General features: G+C 50.1%; 1 protein-coding gene across 5 annotated transcripts; it reads left to right on the plus strand.

Moving 5' to 3' along the window:
- Window positions 1–11,956, plus strand: PTGR3 (prostaglandin reductase 3). 5 transcript variants are annotated; one of them, XM_061399508.1, is made up of 2 exons: window positions 1–606; window positions 6,941–11,956. In XM_061399508.1, the coding sequence occupies exons 1-2, from the start codon at window positions 398–400 to the stop codon at window positions 7,863–7,865; spliced, it is 1,134 nt and encodes a 377-aa protein (XP_061255492.1). In that variant the 5' UTR covers window positions 1–397; the 3' UTR covers window positions 7,866–11,956. The 5 variants fall into 5 exon arrangements, with proteins under 5 accessions (XP_061255492.1, XP_061255491.1, XP_061255496.1 ...); XM_061399507.1 differs by lacking the exon at window positions 1–606 and adding an exon at window positions 927–1,031; XM_061399512.1 differs by lacking the exon at window positions 1–606 and adding an exon at window positions 1,074–1,090.
- The last annotated feature ends 8,656 nt before the right edge of the window (window positions 11,957–20,612 follow it).

Below are 20,612 nucleotides of genomic sequence, written 5' to 3' on the forward strand. Positions count from 1 at the left end.
GAGATATCCGGTGCCTCCCGGGCGCCGGGAGGAAGGGGGAGGGCGGAGAGGATCCTTGGCCAGTCTGCGCCAAGCAGATTCAAACCAAAACAAAAAGATTAAAGGAGCAGCGGCCAGGGCGTCAGCGATCCCCCGGCCCGGACCCCGGGGGTGGCGCGCCCGGGAACCGCGGGGGCTGTGCGGACTACCCGTGCAGCGCGCGGCGGGGCAGGAGAGGGGAGCGGGCGCCAAGCGTAGTGGGGAAGCGGGGCGGGGGGAGCCGAGGGGAGGGCGCGGGCCGGAGGAGGGGCGGACCCGCCCGCTCCGCCCGCCGCGCGGAGCCTCGCCTAGCCGAGCGGCCCGGACTGGGCGCGACCCCGGCCAGCGGCGGCGCAGAAAGAAGGCAGAGGCGCGGGCCATGCAGAGGCTGGCGCTCGCCGGGACCCGAGCCATCGTGGACATGTCGTACGCCCGCCACTTCCTGGACTTCCAGGGCTCGGCCATCCCTAGCGAGATGCAGAAGCTGGTGGTGACCCGGCTGAGCCCCAACTTCCGAGAGGCCGTCACCCTGCGCCGGGACTGCCCGGTGCCCCTCCCCGGGGACGGAGACCTCCTCGTCCGGAACCGGTGAGCCCGGCGCGCGCCCCCAGCCCAGGCCCCGGCCCGCGCTGCGCCGCGCAGCTCCGGTGCTGTCCCGCGCCCGCCGGCGTCCCCACTCCCGGCGCGCGCTCGGGCTCAGAGCCCGACTTTGCGAGATCCCGGGAAGTTGAACCCGCCGCCATCTGGCGAAGGCGAACGTAATGAGACTGTTGCCGGTGTGAATATCCGATGGCACCGAACGTCCTCATAACGGAGGGTTATTTTAATTTGGGATTCCCCTCCCCTCCCCCAGCCCTCCCTCCTCCTCCCCCTCCCGCTCCCGAAATAAAACCGACGGGACCCAGAAGGGGAGGCTCCCCGCCCAGCCCACCCGCGCGCACCCACGGCTCCAGCGATCGCCTAATCTTTAGGGTGGAGTTGGGAACAGCCTGGACACAAACCGCGACGTTTAGGTAACGTGCTTTGGAGGAAGGAGGCCGGGGCCCTGGCTGGCTGTTCCTCTCCGCTCCAGGTTGGCAGCTGCCTGGCTGTGGCGGAGCCTGTCGTTGGGTGTGTTGGTGTGCACCTCGCTGGTGCCGTCTGCGTGTTGTCAGCTCTGTGTGACTGTCGTCTGTGCCCTGCAGTGTACCGCGGGGCGCGGGGCGCGCGTCCCGGGCGGCGGGGCCGGGGCGGGGGCATGGCCGCAGGTTTTGCAGACTGAGTGAGGCTTGGGTCGTCGCCCGACCTTGGGACTGTCATTTCCACCTCCACACTGCCCACCTTAATTTGTTTCTGTCTCACTAATCTTTAGTAACTGCTGAAGCAACAAGAGGGAAGGGACCTCACTCTTCAGAGCCGTGCCCGCGGCTCTGCCGGTGGGTCCTCTCGCTGCCTGACTTGCAGGCGGGGCGTCCGCTTCCTCCATCCCCCTTGGCGAGAGCGGGGCTCGCCCACCGGGTCAGTCCCGTCTGTGGGGCGAGTGTTGCATATTTTAGGTTGCGTAATACTTTCGGAGGGAGAAGTGACTTCTGGTTGTAACCAGGTTGTCAGTGGTGTGCTCGAAAGCACCCGGTCCTCGGCGAGGACTGAAGGAAGGACCGTGTATCTTATCTAATCAGCTTGGGGCAATGCTGAACGGTCCATTTTAGAGATTCGTATCAGTCTTCCAAACCTGGCTCGGAGACTTCGGAATTCTGACCAGGATGTCAAACTTCTGGGAACCTGTTGGAGAGGTAGAAACCAAGTGAGCCAAGGGTGGGACTGAGTGGAGGCTGGGAAAGGGGTGGGGGCAGGGGGCGCCTGAACCGGTGAGCTGAAGTGCACCGCTGGGACCCGGGCTTCGGAGGATTTCTTCATCAGTACCAGGAACCGCTAAGGCAGTTGAGATCCAGACGCGCGTCCTGCCAAGTTGAAAAGAAGGGTGGGTGAGTGTTCACGCAGGACATACAAAACACACGAGTGATTTGCTGGAAGTGAGATGAGACTCAGATTTAAAAAACCACCGAAGAAATCCAACAGGCAAAGTTTCACTCAGGCTTTTTCTCCCACCCCCCACCCCCCCACCCCCGCCCCCCGCAACTGTGAACTGTGAGCACCAATGGCACACACCAGGCTGCTTGGGGAAAGAACACCTTTTACAAACAGGGTGTGAAGTGGGGTGGGGGTGACTGAGCGGGGCGGGCAGGGGAAGGTGTGAAGTTTCCGCACTCCCAGCAGCGGCGCGGCGGGACCCCCGCCCGCACCGCCGTGGAGGAGTTCCTGCCCGCAGAACCGGCCTGCCCGCCTGCGGGGCACCAGCTCCGCAGGGTGTGCGCCCCTTCCCCGCGCTGGGTCACCAGGGCCGGTCCCCGAACTGGGTGGTCGGTTGGAGTTCTGGAGCACCGGCTGCCATGTTGGATGCTCTCAACTTGGGTTGCTTTAAGATCCACACCTCTATCTTCCATCCACAGATGCCAAGAATCCCTTTAATATAAATAGGATATTTATAGTCACCGCTTGACCTCTAACTTCTACCTTGAAATCCGTCACAGAAGAAGGGGGCGCGTTTTCTGCTTGTGGGGAGGGGGTGGACCTCTGCCTGTCCCTCTCCTTACTCTGCTGGAAAATATGCCCCTACCCCCAAAACTGTGGCAAGATCCTTTATTCTAGCAAACGTTGTCAGTAAGGGTGGCATTTTACCGATTTTTTTTTTTTTTTTTAAGAATAGAGGCTCAATACTTCACTACAGGTTAGTTCATTTTAATCCCAGACCAAATCGCCCCGAACAGTGTCAACTGCATGAAAATTATGTGCAAGAGCTTCTCATTTTAATCGTAATAATAATAATATGCTACGGAGTGAATGGATTCAGCCCAAATTCACATGTTTGGAAAGGTGTCTGGGTGGTTTTAATTGTGCTCGGTCTGACTTTGTCTTTCAGCGGAACCTTTTACACGTGTCTTTCCATTTTAACAGAAAATACAAATTCTTTATTCACAGTGATAGAGGTGCTTTTTAAGACATCGATTTAGCATAATCAAGTTTATCATTTAGGAAAGGTGTGAGAAGGGGGCCTAGAATCCTTCTAGAACGTGCCCACGCCTTTCCTTTATCCACTTCTGGCCTTCGGCTTTCTAACATCCGAGGAAATCCCGCTTCCCTCCTCAGAAAAGAGAAGAAAATAAAGGGAGAAAGACTCCGACTCCCTCTGGTTCAGTTCACGCACTATTTTTAGATTTCTCTTTTTTTGCAAGATACTGCCACATTATTTCGTTTCCAAATATTTCTAACGATTTTCTGTTCAAATGTAAGATAATGGAGCAAAGAGTTTGTAGGACCGGCACAGAGAAGGTGGGGGATGGGGAGGGCATTTTTGATAAACCGTTTGTTGCTCAAGGGAGGGTAACTATTCCTGCTCATTCTCCAGGCCGAGATTTTTTTTTTCCTTCATTCTTCCTTTTCTTTATCCCCCTTTTTTCTTTTTCTTTCTTTTCTTTCTTTCTTTCTTTTTTTTTTTTTTTTAAGGAAGGTCTGGTTTGGCGGACTTTGTCTTCCAGTATTGAAGGTTTTGCTCTGGACTTGAGTCTTCGGGTTTGATTTTTGTTAACAGAAAACCCATTGCCTTCCCTCGGACCGCTGCCCTGTTTCACAATAAACATGACGAAAGGGCTCATCGCTTTTTAGTGTAAATAAACCGAGTGACTCTGGAAGGGTATATATTTGGGGAGAGCCCCAAACATCCCGTTCTTTTTCCCGGGGCTCCTCGATTTTTGTCTTTTGCGAGGGTCTGCCTGTCGGATCGCTAGACCCCTGCACTCATTAAAAGCAGGTAGTTTAAATTAAAGGGGTACAGACGAGTCTCCAAATGCACGCATCCTCCCTAGCGCGTCTTCTCTTTCTTTTTCTCGCTCACTCGCCCTTTCTGTCCGCTGCTCCCCAAACCCGGACACGCGCCTGCCGCTCTTGAACTTGTTTCTGATGGAGCCGAAGGCGCCGGCTCCCACTCCTCCCAATCCTCTTCCCAAAGCCCAGGTAAGAACCAAGGCGCGTCCGGGCAGTGGCGGGTCCACACCAGCCGCGGTGGCGGCGCAGCGTCAAAGCGGGGGTTCAGGGAGAGGTGGGGGCTCGCAACCAGAGGCTGGGCGATCCTGGAGAGGGTGAGGTGTGCGGAGCCGAGCAGGAACTCCGGATTCCTTCACCGACGACGCAGGCGATTTAGAAGACGGCAGGGTAGGGTAGAAAGACACGAAAAATGGGGGTGCCTGCGAGGCCAAGGTCACGGTCTGGCCGCTGGCGGCTTCTGTCGCGAGGCCGATGAGCTCAGGAGCGCCGCGTGCCCCGGGATCCCCTGGCACTAGATCGCCCCAGGGCCCGAGCTCGGCGGCCGGTGTGGACTGGGCGCGCCCGCCGGGATCCCGGCTCGGCCCAGGGAGGCTGAGGTCATGGTCGCGGGCCTGGGCGGCGACCCGGGCGACTCCAGTCCGCTCCGGGAGTCGGACTCACGGATCGCATCTGTCCGTGGTGGCAGTGGAGAGGCCGCGGGACGACGGCACCGGCCGGGCAGTCGGTGGAGGCCGGGCACTTGCGAGGGGAGATAGTCCCAGAAGCGCGGGTTTCTGGCGCCCTGCAGGTTGGCCCGGGCGCATCGAGGGCGCCGCAGGGAGCGGGGACGTGGACCCGGCGCGGGGCGGGCCCTGTGGTCTCCGGCTCCCGCTCTAGCGCTGGCCGGGCTCCACCGCAATGTCTGATTTGGGTTTTTAAGCAAAGCCCCCTTGGTGAGCTCAAGCTGCCGCTGGTGGGCTGCAGCCGCCGAGCTCCCGACAGAACCCACCCTGCCCCCCAACGCGCGCGCGCGCGCACACACACACACACACACACGGGCCCTCGCTGCCCCCTTTGCGCGGGTGCCCTCGCCCCGCCGCCGCTTGTCTCCCAGGCGTGCGCCCTGCTCGGTCCTCCGCCTCCCGCCTGGAAGTGGCAACCACAGCCCCGGACGGGGGTGCGGAGGGTGGGGGCGGTGATGGGACTGCCTTTTCCTCCAACAGCCCCTTCCCGCTCCCCAGCCCCCTCCCCCCAGTTCGCTTCGGTTTGGAGATGAGGGTGACCCGAGGGGCCGAGTTCAAGGCGGGGGCTCCCGCAAGGGAAGGGGCTCTGTGGTTGGAAAGGCAGAAACGCCAGCGCGGGAAGGGGGCGGGGGTGGGGAGGTGGGCGGGAGGGAAGGGGCAAGACGGGAGGCGCGAAGGCCACGGGAAGGGTGAGTCTAATCCTGAGCGAGAAGAACAGAGCGGGCTACCCGCCCTGGCCCCCACCTGTAAGCACAGCCCGCCTCCCCGCCCCTGCCGGCGGTCCTGCAGCCGGCCTTCCAGCCCCAGCGATCGGGCATCCAGAGGCACCCCGACAGGGCTCCACCGCCGCCTTCCCCGAGGTCCGGAAGCACGCGCTCAGGACACTAGGCCAGGCCTGGAGAACTCGGCAAAGTGAAAGGAAAGATGCCCGGCCCTCCCCTGCCCAAAAGATGGAACGTGGGCGTCTTGGCATTAAATGCCAAATGAGAACCCACCACAAACCATTATTCCCGCTTCTCATTACTATGTGTCCTGTTCGGGCATGGAATCCTGTAACGTGATTGTGAGGCCTTGCGTCTGGTAACTTCTGAAAGCTGCTGGACGAGCCCGAAGGAGAGTTTCCTGCTTTCTTATTTCTGTTGATGAAATATGTAGAGAGTGTCCAATCGTGTATGCCGGGCACCGTCATAAGGGCACATTTACGAGGGCTAAGTATTGTCTCTATACAAAGTGGAAGTGAGTCCTTGTGCGGGGCAGTTTGGGGTTTATTAAGTTAAATTATTTTAACATGAACCCTACTTACCAGCTTCCCTCCTGCCCGCAGATCCCAGCACCTTTTCCTTTCATTACAGGTGGAAATGGCGTCTTTAGGGTCCTCCAGTAGTGTGTCTCGGCCACCTCCCGACATCCTTAGGAGAATGGCTTTTCCCCTTATGTATCAGGATATTTTTGTTATGAGGTATACTGAGATGAAAAAAAGCTGGTAAAAATACCAGCCTGGCAATTAAATTGACTCTGGATACCAAAGTGAAAATAATCATCTGGTATTAATCAAGTATGTCTCTGCTTCTTGTTGAGGAAAAATATAGTGTCGATTTGCTTTCCTTTTCATCTGGGAAGGACTGTAAAATGTTGGATGTTCCATAAAAATCTCTCTACCCTTATGAGACAATTTTTGTTCAATTAATCAAAATGCATATTTTCACACTGGACACAGTTACATCAGAAGGAAAATTTGCTGCAGCCTCTCACACTGTTTGAAACAAGCCCTGCAGTAACGTGTAACAGCCAGTGACCTTGTACATTACATCAATCTTTAATAATATCATTGTCGTTACTATTATTATCTGAAGTGTTAAATTGTTGCCAGAATCAATACAAGTCTACCTCTTTGAATATATTTTATCCCTCTGTTGTTTTTAACATCTTTGCTAAGAGACCAATTAATTTCCAACTCATAGCTCTAGTGAAGTTTGTGTATGAGGGCTTCCTGAATTTTTTTTTTCCTCTCTTTTGAAAGAAAGAGAAAGGGAATAAATGGCGTATGAAATAAACAACCTGTGTAGAGGGATGTGAAATTATTCCTAACCTAATGAAAGAATACAATAAACCAAAACTCTGATATGGAATCACTGTTGAGCTCACATTTGTTTGATTTCTTTCTTTCTTTTTTTTTTTTTTTGAAGTGCATATCAAGAGTTTTGGGTGTTTGTTTTTCTCAAATTCTATCAGAATAGATAACAGCTTCACCACCCTCCACGGTCACCAGATTTAGAGGAACAGAAAAAGCCTTGACAAAGAAAGCACCTGAACGTGTGTGTGTGTTTGTTTTCCTCTAGATTTGTTGGTGTCAATGCTTCTGACATCAACTATTCGGCTGGCCGCTACGACCCTTCAGTCAAGACCCCCTTCGACGCAGGCTTCGAAGGTGTCGGGGAGGTGGTGGCCTTGGGCCTCTCTGCCAGCGCTGCGTTCATGGTCGGCCAGGCTGTGGCCTACATGGCGCCTGGTTCCTTCGCTGAGTACACGGTGGTGCCTGCCAGGGTCGCCATCCCAGTGCCGGGCCTGAAACCCGAGTATCTCACGCTCCTGGTGAGTGGGACCACAGCCTACATCAGCCTGAAAGAGCTCGGGGGGCTGTCGGAAGGGAAGAAGGTCCTGGTGACCGCGGCAGCCGGGGGCACCGGCCAGTTCGCCGTCCAGCTCGCAAAGAAGGCCAAGTGCCACGTCATTGGAACATGCTCTTCTGCCGAGAAGTCTGCTTTTCTGAAGTCTGTTGGCTGCGACCGCCCCATCAACTATAACACCGAGCACGTGAGCACCGTCCTGAGGCAGGAGTACCCCCAAGGTGTGGACGTGGTGTACGAGTCCGTCGGGGGAGCCATGTTTGACTTGGCCGTGGACGCCTTGGCTACCCGAGGGCGCTTGATAGTCATCGGGTTCGTCTCTGGCTACCAGACTCCTACTGGCCTGTCGCCCGTGAAAGCAGGAACACTTCCAGCCAAACTGCTGAAGAAATCTGCCAGTGTCCAGGGCTTCTTCTTGAATCATTACCTTCCTGAGTTTCGAGGTGCCATGGACCACTTGCTCAAGATGTATGCAGGTGGTGAGCTGGTTTGTGAGGTGGACACTGGAGGTCTGTCTGCAGAGGGCAGGTTTACCGGCCTGGAATCGGTCTTCCGGGCCGTCGATTATATGTACATGAGAAAAAACACTGGAAAAATTGTCGTTGAATTACCTCCCTCTGTCAACAGTAAGCTATAAAAGCAGAACAATGGCATAAGAGAAAAAAAATGGGCATTTTATGCCCCAGAATTACTCAAATCAATTTATTTTTAGTTGGTAATGGAGATAATATTTTTTTAAAAAACAAAAGTAAAGTTTAATGTATAGGTCTCTCTCTTTTCTTTGCTTCTTTTTTTTTTTTTTTTTTGCTTTCCCTTGCCAAAAAAAAGTGCTAATAAAACTTCCCTCCATGGCACAGAAGTAAAACCTTTACATTCAGTTCTTCACTCATGGACAGTCTCATTCCAGATTTTATTGTTCCAGGGAACTAAATTAATTCCTGATGCAAGATCTGATCAAATCAGCATGTCTTCAACTTGATGAGATTTTAAAATCGGGCTTGAAAACAGTTCATGAGTTCTTTGCTATGGGAGATTTTGGTATAATGCTAACAAGTTGTTAATAAATGAGAGAGAGAGCAAGTCAGTCACTTCTCAAGAGTCCATATTCTCAGGAAATGGCCCTTCTCCTTCCATAAATTACCAGCCAATTCTCTAAATAGAAATTTGGAAGGATTCTCCCAAAACTCTGACTCTGTTAGGTCATTAGAAAAAAAATTAAATGAGCACAGACCTCTTTTAAAGAAGTGTCTCTTTATTTAATGATTTTATGCACAATCATGCTGGTGAGGCATGTGTGGGATGGAAAATTTCTGTCTTCCCTTAAGAAGCAAAGTAGTGTTGAAAACTCATATGGACAAAAGAGCAGGTTTGGTAAAGGGAAACTAGAGATTCGGGAGACTTTAAAAATTTAGTACATGCACGGGAAATGAAGTATATGCTCCATCCACAGTAAGAGTCAACATAACAAAACATGGCCGTACAGGGAAAGCTCTGTAGACACGGAACAGAACCCTTCATCTGCCTACTGGGGTGTGTCAAACAGCATCCCGCAAAGCAGGGACTGAAGTGACCTAAGATGAGCGTGCATTTGCTTCTCATTCAAGACTTTGGGAAGGCGGGTTTTCTCCCTGACCTGGAAGTAGAGTAGCCACCACTGATGCCATGTCACGCTTCAGGTCTCCACGCGGCCTGTTGGGACAAGATGCTTCTTGCCACCATCACCTGACGTCACACCCGTGAAGGTACCCAGCCCCGAGCCTTCCCCTCTGAATCAAGCCCACGGCTGACCCACCTTCGTCTCCTCCTTCCTCAGCTCCCCAGAGGCTGCTCCGGGTTTTCATCGCGGAGGTGGGAACCCCACCCTGCCTGTCTAACGAAGCCACGCCCACCAGACTTTTTCAGAGCCTTGGGTTTCAGCGTCTCTAACAGGCTAAACAAACAGACACCGGATTAGAGATATTCTAGGAAACTTGGTGACCGTATTTAATTTTTCTCTCCTTCTGTCTGAGAGGCAAGGCAGTCCTACCGCTGAATAGCTGTTAGGATCTATTTTACAAGATTTACTCATTTTCAGGTACCTAATGTAGCTGCTAGCATGCATGCACAACAATACAATTTATATGGTAAATGGAGCCAAATAATGGCTTCACTGAATGTTATGGCTGCACTGAAGGGAAATGTCACGGTAAATAGTTGCCAAATTATGGATCATGCCGGAGTGTCACAACTGCACTAAAGACAAATAGCCCTGGAGGCTATTGCCACTGTGACGCTTTTGAGTTATGAAGAAGGGTAACAGCCCGATGGGAGGCTCTTTGCGTCCTCATTATAGCCAGGGGTTACTAGTGCAGGGCACCGGAGAAGCCAGGCCAGTGTGCTGCTCGGGTATTAATCTGTCCCTTTCAGACCTAACAGCTGTAGCGAAACCGAAGGGGACTTGGCCTCCCTTTTAGAGACCCAGGCAAACAAAGGGGAGGGGACAGGTTTTATGAATGTAACTGCAAGGGAATGACTGGTAGTGGAGCAACGCTGGAATCAAATCAGCTCATCAGAGAATATTATTCACTGTAAGGTAGTCTCTGTCCGATAGGCTTAGTTGTGTCCTAGGCAGACAGATGTGTGAAGTCTAAGCAATCATGGGTTTTCTCCCTCTGTCAAGACTTGAGTAGTAAGGACATTGCCAACTAAATTGCTTCTTCTAAACTGAAGTGCGTCCCGGTTTCTTTCATTTTAATGGGAGAGTAATAAAGATGAAAGACCAACATTTTAACGGATGGATCCCTGAAGCTACAGAATAGAAATTTATTATGTTTTGAAGGCATACACTAAATTCAGCTATGTTAAAAAAAAATTCAAACAACCAGGTTTAAAATAAAATATAATCTCAAAACCTCATGTTCTGTCTCTCCCCAAACTAAGAAACTACAGAGCATACTGTTTCCATTTATTCTTAGAAAACAAGCATGAGAGATTCCGCCCATTCAGATAATGCCAAAAATATGTTTAAACTTTTTTTTTTTTATTCTTCTGAAAAATGATTTGTAAATTGAGGGTCATAGTTCAGCATCAGTTTCATCTTCTGGGATTATCGTTCAAGCCCAGCCTCTAATGGGAGGTGAAATGGTGCGATCCTCTCTCTGCCTTTCTTCTGAACTGTATTACATATCACAAAAAGTACATCCATAATTCAGGGCAATTGTCAGTCTTTGTTTTAGAGACGGGGCCGGGGCTGAACGATCCCGGTGGATGAATTATTTCTGGGTTCTCAGGGTGGCCTTCTCTGCACATCAGCCTTGAGGTCCCTGGCTGGGCAGATGGAGAGCCTTGGCTCCAGTTAGCATGCCAAGAAACGAGGGAGTCCCAGCTATTCCCTCCCGTCCCACTGTGATTTGTAAAAGGCCAAATGCTCTTCCTTCAAATTTGGTTTTGCAAAAAATACCAACAATGTCATTGCAGGTCCATCTGATGATGACTTCCATTGTTCACCGCCTTCAGCATTAAAAAAAAAAAAAAATCAGGATATAGTTTGCAGAGAAACTACAGAGAAGTTTTTCATGATGTGCTCTAAAAATTGTTATTATATGATTTCATCTGAATGGAGTTTCTCAGGAGGAGGATAGCGCCTTTATAAATGGTCATTAGTATTACATGCAGTATTTACCTAATGAAAGTGCAGTGACAAGTCACCATTTCATTTTATTAAAATGAAAATCTTGCATTATGTACTTAAAGAACATTCCAGCTAATGAGGATGTAACGTCCTTGGTACAACACAGACCTCCTTTTTTGTGTGTGTTCACCCACCACAAGATGCTGGAAACTTGACAAATGATATCATTTAAGACATGCCTGCCGTAGGGACCTGCTTTTTGGCTTCCTGTTTCTGGCTTTTATTTGGGTAACATTTATAATGGCCACCCGACTTGTAATGGACAGCGTTTTAACCCCTTCATAGAGCTCCCAATTAGCGTGAATTTACTACATACAGGATTTCCTTTAAAATGGGGCAGGGAGTGCTCAGGACTGAAAATATGTTTCTTGATCACTTGACCACATGTGCATATGGGATAAACAGCATATTTTAGATTTATATGGAAATAGGCAAGCAGCATGCAACTTTCAGGAAAAAAAAAAAAATGATAGGCGAAGACAGAGCATGATCAGCTGCGGGCCTGAGTTTCCTAGGGCTTACAGCACAAGGTTTATGAATGTAACCCAGGTACAAATGGCCTGACTTGGTGCATTCATAATTACTGCTCTCTATACTGTCCAGTGTCTTGTTTTATTAAATTGCTTGCTATTTATAGTACTTGTTTAGAGACAAAATGTATGCAAACTTTATTAGCTAATTTGGGGGTTTATTGGTGTTTTTTTTTTTTTTAATTTAGGTTTTCTGTAACTAATGTTCTAATTATGGCCCAGAATTGTGATCATATTTCAGAAGTAAAAATATAAAACTCTGAGTTCTCAATACTACTAGTGTGGGCATTTTAACCTTGGAACTCCATTTTTTTGTAGACCTTTCGTATCATGCTATTCAACTTGTGAAAGGAGGAATGTTTGAGAACCTTATTACTGTTAACATGAGCAAAGTATGGAATATTGGCCCCAAAAATGCTATACAAAATAAATAATGTTTCCCAGTATGTATCGGTTCACATAATTCTTGATAGTAGAGTTGATATTTTTTTTTAAAAAGTCAAATAAGATACATATTTTAATTCTGTGTGCTTGAGTCTTCTGTATTCTTCTTTCCCTAGATTGAGAAGTTACTGGGATGTGAAAACAACACTAAAAATGGCGGGGTGTCTTAGCATCTGTTTTTTTCATTTTTGTTGAAATAGAGTTGATTTACATTGCTGTGTTAGTTTCAGGTACACAGCAGAGTGGCTGAGTTATGTGTATATATGTACACGTATATATGTATGTATATGAATATATGCTGCTGCTAAGTCGCTCAGTCGTGTCCGACTCTGCGACCCCATAGACGGCAGCCCACCAGGCTCCTCCGTCCATGGGATTTTCCAGGCAAGAGTACTGGAGTGGGGTGCCATCTCCTTCTCCATAACTATATGTATATCTATATGTATATGTATAGTTATGTATATATATGTACAATAATGTGTATATATTGTACAATAACATGTGTATATTCTTTTTCAGATTTTTTTCCATTACAAGGTATTATAAGATATTGAGCATAGTTTCCTGTGCTATATAGTAAGTCCTTGTCAGCAACGTGGATAGACCTCAGGATCTAAGGAGCATACTAAGTGAAATACGTCAGACAGAGAAATACAAATATCCTGTGATATCACTTATATGTGGAATTTAAAATATGACACGAATTTATCTACAAAGCAGAAATAGACTCACAGACATAGAAAACCAAGGGGGGGAAAGGGTAGGTTTTACATTAGGAGGTCAGGATTAAAATATACACACTACTACAGATACAACATAACCAGCCTCCGTTCTTGATAAGATGGTTTGGTCCACTGTGGACCTGCCCTTCAGCACCTGCTCACGGCATCCGGGGAGGCACAGACCCTGTCACGAAGCGAGTCTTGCGTCTCTGGAGCAGTCGGTAAGTACCCCACGGAGTGCAGTTTAGGGAAAGCGATACATGCCTCACACGTGCAGGGACACATGAACCAAAAGCACAGGGTCCAGCAGCCCCTTGAAGGGAGCTACTCGACAGTGTCTTTCTGCCAATGTGAAATTAAAAGAATAATTAAAACATACCCTGCTGACTGGTGGTGATGTCCAGTAGGGAAGACGGATTTATGCTCAGAGCTCAGGAAAACGGCCCATAAATCGTCAGCTACCATTATGCCCTATCCCTTCCATGCGAAGAGTGGAACCGAATCTTAGAATGACCTGAGCCTGTGGTCTCTCTGGCTGGTGGGAGATGTGGAGCATGTTTAGGGCAGAGACGCTGTCCAGCTTGGAAGTTTGGAAGTTTGCATTGCCCTGTGTGTGGCAGCCCCTGGGCGCAGGGGAGGCGGCCCGCAGACACCGACACAGACCTGGGGGAAGTCTGGGAGGCTCTCTGCTCATCACAGACGAGAAGACCCCGCTGACCTTTAAATGGTAAAATTTGGGATTTAAGAGACATCCTAGGGCTTCCCTAGGTGTCTAGTGGTCAAGAACATGCCTGCTAATGCAAGGGATATGGGTTCGATTCCTGGTCTGGGAAGATTCCGCGTGCCGTGCAGCTGCGAAGCGTGTGTGCCACAACTACTGAAGCCCTTATTCCCTAGACCCTGCGCTCTGCAACAGGAGCCTGAGCTCTGCAACAGGAGAGACGCTACCACAACGCGACACCCTTGCACTCCAGCTAGAGAGTAGCCCTCGCTTGCCGCAACTAGAGAAAGCCTGCACGCAGAAAAAAAAAGGGGGATAAAATAAATTACATATATATATATTTTTTTTAAGAGAGACAATCTGGTTCTACTAACTTTATAAATGGAGAAAGCAAGACCCAAGAAGATTAGCTGCCTTGTCCAAGGTCGCAGAGAAGCAGCCAGAGTGCAGGCAAGCTCCTTTCCAGGGCACCAGACTGTCTCTGTCTTACCCTTTCATAAAATGCTGAGGTCCTGCCCTCGATGCCTGACTGAAAGTGTCACAGAATAACAACTGCCTCTGTTATAAATCTTCTGTTGGGTGAGGTGGTGACCAAACCAGAAAGAATATCACAGTTCTGACCGCAAAGTGTGTTCCACTCAAGATCCCCCTTTAATCCGGCACAAGTGAGGTGTTCAGACCACTGACTTCTGTGTCATCTAATTATCGCACTTCCCTTGTAGCTCAGTGGTTAAAGAATCCTCCTACCAATGAAGGAGATGTGGATTTGATCCCTAGGTTGGGAAGAAACCCTGGAGGAGGAAATGGCAACCCACTCCAGTATTCTTGCCTGGAGAATCCAATGGATGGAGGAGTCTGGTGGGCTACAGTCCATGAGATGACAGAGTTGGACATGACTAATCAACGAAGTGTACACACACACACACACACACACACACACACACCTACATATCACACAGCCTTTTGGGGGTGGGGGGAAAGAAGCTCAACAGAATTACCGGCTGAATGACCACAATTTAGTTTTAATGCTACAAAGGTCTGATCTCCTTGTCAATATATTCTTATGTGTCAAATCATGAATATCAAATAGAGAAAAAATTTATCACCCCTTGTTGAGGGCTTATTTCCCTCAAGTATTTAACTTGCTTATGTTCTCACCTATAGAGCTTGGCCAATGTTAGTAACAGCAAAATATCTAGAATCTGAACTGACTGATCCCCCTGAAATGGAATCCTGAATCCAGCAGCTTCCAGGCTGCGGTGGCTGAATGTGCATACCCACAGTGGGAGGCGCCCTAGGGTGAGGGGGCGCGTGCGGGGAGAGGCCGCGGTGGGACCACGTCTCCTCTTCCCACGGCTGGAATCTCATCCTCTGTACAAAGAACAGATCATAACTAAGGGTCGGAAGCAAGCCCTTCAAAACCACACGACGTTGAACATTCCTGTCTTTCTACATCATTTCTGTCTTCCTCGAACTCATGCATAAGAGGCACAAACTTTCAGCTTTACACACACACATCCTTTCGCAGGAGAAACAGCGCCTTTTCACACTGAGAGTCCCTCCGCAGGAACAGCAATGTCAAAGGCAATCTCAGTTGGTCGAAAGCCTCATTTCCCACCGGAAATACCGGAAGCAATAGTGGTCCCTCTGTGTGTTGTTGGAATTTACATTTGAAAATTGGATTGTCTCCTTGAGGGTTTTTTATCAAAGTAACTTTCGGAGAATTACTTACATTCGGGTACGCTGGGTACGGGAGACGAGGTTGAGCTCAAGAGCCCAGGTGTCACCCCAGCTTGAACCATGAAAGTGCTGTCATTGTCTTTATGGAAGGGTATTTCTCATTTCAATTTTCACATGTACTTTATGTAACATCTTAGAACGTGCTTACCAATTAGAATACAATGTCACTGCCTTCCCTCTTTCCTATCAAATTGATAAAGGAGAATGATGCCCATTTTACAGATGGGAAAATGCAGTGCAGAAAAGTGACTTTCCTGGATCAGTTAGTCACTTGTTGAACAAAGACTTGGGGTTCAAGGCTGTTTTCCACTCGAGAATGAAGCATCCCCAGCTTTCTTGTGCACACGCTCACCTGTCACAACAGAGCTCCTGACTCAGCAGGTCCAGGGTGGGGGCCCGGGAGCCTGCATTCCCCAGGGCTGCTGACACCAAGCCTGCACAGTGAGCAGCAAGGCCCTGGGTCTCACAACCTCTGAAGAGACCCCCATCCCACAAAATGCTGTTTTATAGAGCATTTCTGAGCAAGCTGTAGGTGATCTAGGAATGAATTCCAGAACACATGCTTAATACAGCTATGAAAATGCATTTTATCCTTGAGTTTTTGGCTCCTTTACTTTAACCATCAGCTGTGACACCCGTCGCCTATCTATTGGAGGGCTCTGGTGGTAAGTGTTTTCACCTAGTTCTAAGTGGGGCAGAAGGAGACATAGAAAGGGCACAGAAGTGTCCTGGGACTGCAGCGTCATGAAGATCATGGCACCTGATCGCATCCCTTTAGGGCAAATAGATGGGGGTAAAGGGGAAACGGGCAGATTTTATTTTCTTGGGCTCCAAAATCACTGCGGATGGTGACTGCAGCCATGAAATTAAAAGACACTTGCTGCTAAGAAAAGCTGTGACAAACCCAGACAGTATATTAAAAAGCAGAGACATCACTTTGCCCACAAAGGTCTATATAGTCAGAGCTTTGGTTTTTCCAGGAGTCATGTACGGATGCGAGACTTGGACCATAAAGAAGGCTGAGAATCAAAGAATTGATGCTTTTGAATTGTGCTGGAGAAGACTCTTTACGAGTCCTTTAGACTCCAAGCAGATCAAACCAATCAATCCTAAAGGAACTCAACCCTGAGAATTCATTGGAAGGACCAATGCTGAAGCTGAAGCTGCAATACTTTGGTCACCTGTTGCAAAGAGCCAACTCATTGGAAAAGATCCTGATTCTGGGAAAGATTGAGGGCAGGAGGAGAAGGAGGTGACAGAGGATGAGATGGTTGTATGGCATCACCAACTCAATGGATATAAGTTTGAGCAAACTCCAGGAGATAGACAAAGACAGGGAAGCCTGGAGTACGGCAAGCCATGGTGGGACATGACTTCACATTGGAACAACAACTGTGGAGAACAGTATGGAGTTTCCTTCATACTACAGTCCCACTCCACTGCTGGGCATACACCCCAGGAAAACCAGAATTCAAAAGCATACACGTACCCCAGTGTTCATTGCAGCACTGTTTACAATAGCCAAGATATGGAAGCAGCCTAAATGGTCATCAATAGATGAATGGATAAAGAAGATGTGGTACATATATACAATGGAATATTCCTTGGCCATAAAAAAGGATGAAATAATGCTATTTGCAGCAACATGGATGGAGTTTGTGAGATACTGAGTGAAACAAGTTATCATAAGACAAATATATGGTATCACTTATATGGAGAATCTTAAAAAGAAACAAATGAGCTTATCTACAAAACAGAAATAGAGTCACAGATGTAGAAAACATATTTATGGTTACCAGGGGGTGGGGTGAGGATAAATGGGAAAATTGAGATGGACATATTCATACTGCTGCTGCTGCTAAGTCGCTTGAGTCGTGTCTGACTCTGTGCGACCCCATAGGGCAGCCCACCAGGCTCCCCCCTGTCCTTGGGATCCTCCAGGCAAGAACACTGGAGTGGGTTGCGATTTCCTTCTCCAGTGCGTGAAAGTGAAAAGTGAAAGCGAAGTCGCTCAGTCATACTGCTGTACATAAAATAGATAACTAATAAGGACCTGCTGTATAGCACAAGGAACTCTACTCAATATTCTGAAATGACTCATATGGGAAAAGGATCTGAAACAGAGTGGGGATACATACATGTGTGTATATAATAGCGCTTTGCCTCCCCAGGCAGGTGCTTTTTGTCCCAGGCTTCCTGAATGGCAGTGTGGGCTGAAGCAGCAGCCCCCCACCCCTGCACCAGGCTCAGCTCCTCCAAACCACAGGGAGCCATGTCTCCCCCAGGGGGACAGGAGGGGCCTGTCGCCCCGCCCCTGGGCCCCATACCGCTGGTCTGGCTTCGCCGTGACAACCTGTCTGCACCGCCCTCCGCGTTACTTGTCGTTGTATAATCCGAGGTCCGGGCAGCCACTCTGCCGGCACGCTCTGGTGTTGGGTACCAGGGGACAAGAGTGAGCCGAGGACCAGCGCCTCCTGCACTCGAGGACCCTGCCGGGTGCGGGAGCGTCTGTGGGTGCCGCCCGTGGCCTGGGCGATACGAGCAGAAAGGGGCCCAGGCCCGGTTATGTGGGTGTGCGGCCGCTGGAGTGTTGTCATGCTAACCTGTGCCAGTTGGCGGCCTTCCCTGCTCCTGTCCCCTCAAGAGGACACTCCGGCAGCGATCTAGTTACCGTGCATACGACTGTGTTTCCTGTTTCCAGGCTCTTCTCGCAGCCCCACACACCATGAAGGGGGAGACTGCGGTGCTAGCCGACAGGATGGTTTGTCTGCTCTCCCCCCATCCTGCTGGAGCACCGGAAAACCAGGACCCTGGGAGAGCACAGCCTGTCCGGGGGCAGGGGGAGGGCAGAGGCCTGGCTGGGCCCGGAGGCCCTGGGCTGGGATCCGGGGGATAGGGAACCCCAGAGGACGGCTGCCTGCAGGACAGCGGCCCCGTCCGCCAGCTCGGGCACCCACGGCTCTACTGGAAGGCGCTGACTTGCGGGGGGAGCACCGAGGACCCCCACCACGCAACCCTGCCCGCTGGAACCCTGCACAGGGGAGGGGCGCATGTGCAGAGCTAGGTGCCCGGGGAAGGGAGGCGGGTGTTCAGCAAGCTCCTACTGAGCTCCAGGCTCTGTGCTGAGCGCCGGATGCATTGACTTCTCCCAATCCCCCAAACTGTGTGTTCTAGAACAAAACAAACCGTCAGTTGGAGCCACACATGTAATGCAAAATGTTGTAGTGGCCACAGGAACAAATCTGAAATCACTTTTCCTAATGTTCTTTATTGAGCCCAATGTATCCAAAATATTATCATTTCAACTCGTAATCAATACTAAAATCATCGAGATATTTTAATTCTTGTTTGTAAACAAGCCTCATTTCAAGCGCTTAGTCGCTGAGAGGCTCAGGCCTATCAAACTGGGGACTGGGGGTCTGGGCTATGTGCCTACTAGGGAAGATTCTGGGCTGTGAGCCCAATGTGGGGGCTGTTCTGGGGCTCTGAGGTCAGTGGGGGTGGGGGTTCCTGGGCTGTGAGCTCAGGCACCAGTTTTAAATTTAGTATTATCTAAACATAAATCTAAACTCATACTGGGCCAGATCTTGATTTAGCTGCTTGTCTAATAACCTCTTTCATTCATGCAGCCACCTCATAAGGCAGGATCACTATTATCATCACCCCACTTTACAGAGAGGGAAACCGAAGCCACGGAACTAGTGAATGAAACTGCTGGGTAAGCAGGTAGAGCTAGTGGAGATGCGGGTTCCATCCCCGGGTCGGGAAGATCCCTGGAGGAGGGCGTGGCAACCCACTCCAGTATTGTTGCCCGGAGAATCCCATGGACAAAGGAGCTTGGCGGGCTGTAGTCCATGGGGCCACAGAGAGTCAGACACCACTGAGCCTAAGTGACTAACACTTTCACTTTCGAGGACCAAGGTGGCCTCGCTCCACCATCTGCAAGATTTTCTACCCTGGGTGTGCCCCTCGAACCACTCACTCCAGGCTCCCCCTCCAGGAAACCAGGCCTCAGGGGAGTGCCCACGCAGACGACAGATTGCACAGTGATGTCTGCCTACTATCCTCCGCTGGGGAACCAAAGGCTCTGGGGGGCCCAGTAGTGAGCCTGGAAGACCACCCAGGTTCCCATCCTGTCCCCAGGCTTCTGAGCTTCCTGCATCTGGTGTGGTCTGGGATGAGCTGTGATGACCTCCAGGAATTCCTGTGGCTGCTCTGGCAGGTTGTAACCCCCTGGTGGAGCCCTCGCCCAGGGGCCCCGGATGTGGGAGCATCTCTAGCCCCACAGGGAAGGGGGATGGAAATGGGGACAGCCTCCCTCCCCATTCCTCTCTCTTCCCATCTTCCTCCTCCGCCCTCTCCCTTCTTCACCTACTTTAGGAAAAGATTGAAACCATTGCCGCCGCTTCCCTGTGCAATTCAACTACTAGGTTTAAGATCTGTTAAAATGTTCCCCAATCCTAAGATTCCGATCTTAATTGTATTATTCTTACATGAAAGAGAAACTGTAGGTACATTTTCTGTTTATTAAAAAAAAAAAAAAGTCACGTGTGGAACAGCACATTTCGGTTGCACAACGCTGCTGGTATGTTATTTATTGCAAAGGAAAATTATCGTGCTGATAAGAAAATAGTGTCACTTAAAAATTAGGTGGTTCCCAATCAGCTTATGACAGTAATTGCTGCAGTGTCCTCTTTGATTTAGATATAGTAATATCAATGTAATTGCCACTGGGAAAAAATTATAATGGCTGTTAATGATAACTAACACATAAATGGCAATGAACAGGAACATGTATTTTATATCGAATTCAGCCCTAGAGCAGCCGTAAGAAACCCAGTGGTTTTAGCAATCTGGCGCCGGTCCCTCAAGGAGCCAAGCCCAGGAGTTCTCTCTTGTAAATTAGGGGGTGGGTGGTGGCGGGGAATGCAGAGGCATCCTCAGCCTCTCCTGGGCTTGATAACGGGGGTCCTCACCGCAGCCCCCACCCCAGGCAGAGGTAAGACTGCACCAAGAGGAGCCAATGGCCCAGAACCTGTGTCTGCCCCAGGAGTGGGAAGGTGTGAGAAGGTTCACTCGGAGGTCGTCCAAGGCCTCCGCTCACTCCCCGAGCCCTATTCTCTGCTCTAAACGAGGATGCAGACTTGGTCTCTGTCCCTCCCCCAACCCCTGCCGCAGACTCCGGGGAGCCAGCGGTGCCCTGGTTCTGTGTTGACAGCATCTGATTTCCCTCCCGGGCCAGCCCAGTGAGGTTTGCCAACTAAAGATGCTCACCGTGGAGAAGGTGGTGGACAAGACAGGTGGCCCTGACGGCCCACTGTCCCCTGGTGGGCCTGGGTCCCGCATGATGCATGGGCTCATCCACTGATGGGACAGGCTCTTTGTCGGGAAGACACTTTATTCCAGCTCTAAAGGGGATGAATTACCTGGATGCCATTTGAGCTCAGTCCTATTAACCTTAGTCCTTAACCTATGTGCTTCAGAAGGTAGAGTCTGCCTGCAATATGGGAGACCCGAGTTTGATCCGTGGGTCAGGAGGATCCCCTGGAGAAGGAAA

Source organism: Bos javanicus, chromosome 24, assembly GCF_032452875.1.
Source record: "Bos javanicus breed banteng chromosome 24, ARS-OSU_banteng_1.0, whole genome shotgun sequence".
NCBI lineage: Eukaryota > Metazoa > Chordata > Mammalia > Artiodactyla > Bovidae > Bos > Bos javanicus.

Coding starts and splice junctions, on each gene's coding strand:
- PTGR3 (XM_061399508.1), top strand. CDS start 398: ATGCAGAGGCTGGCGCTCGCCGGGACCCGAGCCATCGTGGACATGTCG. Junction 607..6,940: donor GACCTCCTCGTCCGGAACCG/GTGAGCCCGGCG, acceptor GTTTTCCTCTAG/ATTTGTTGGTGTCAATGCTT.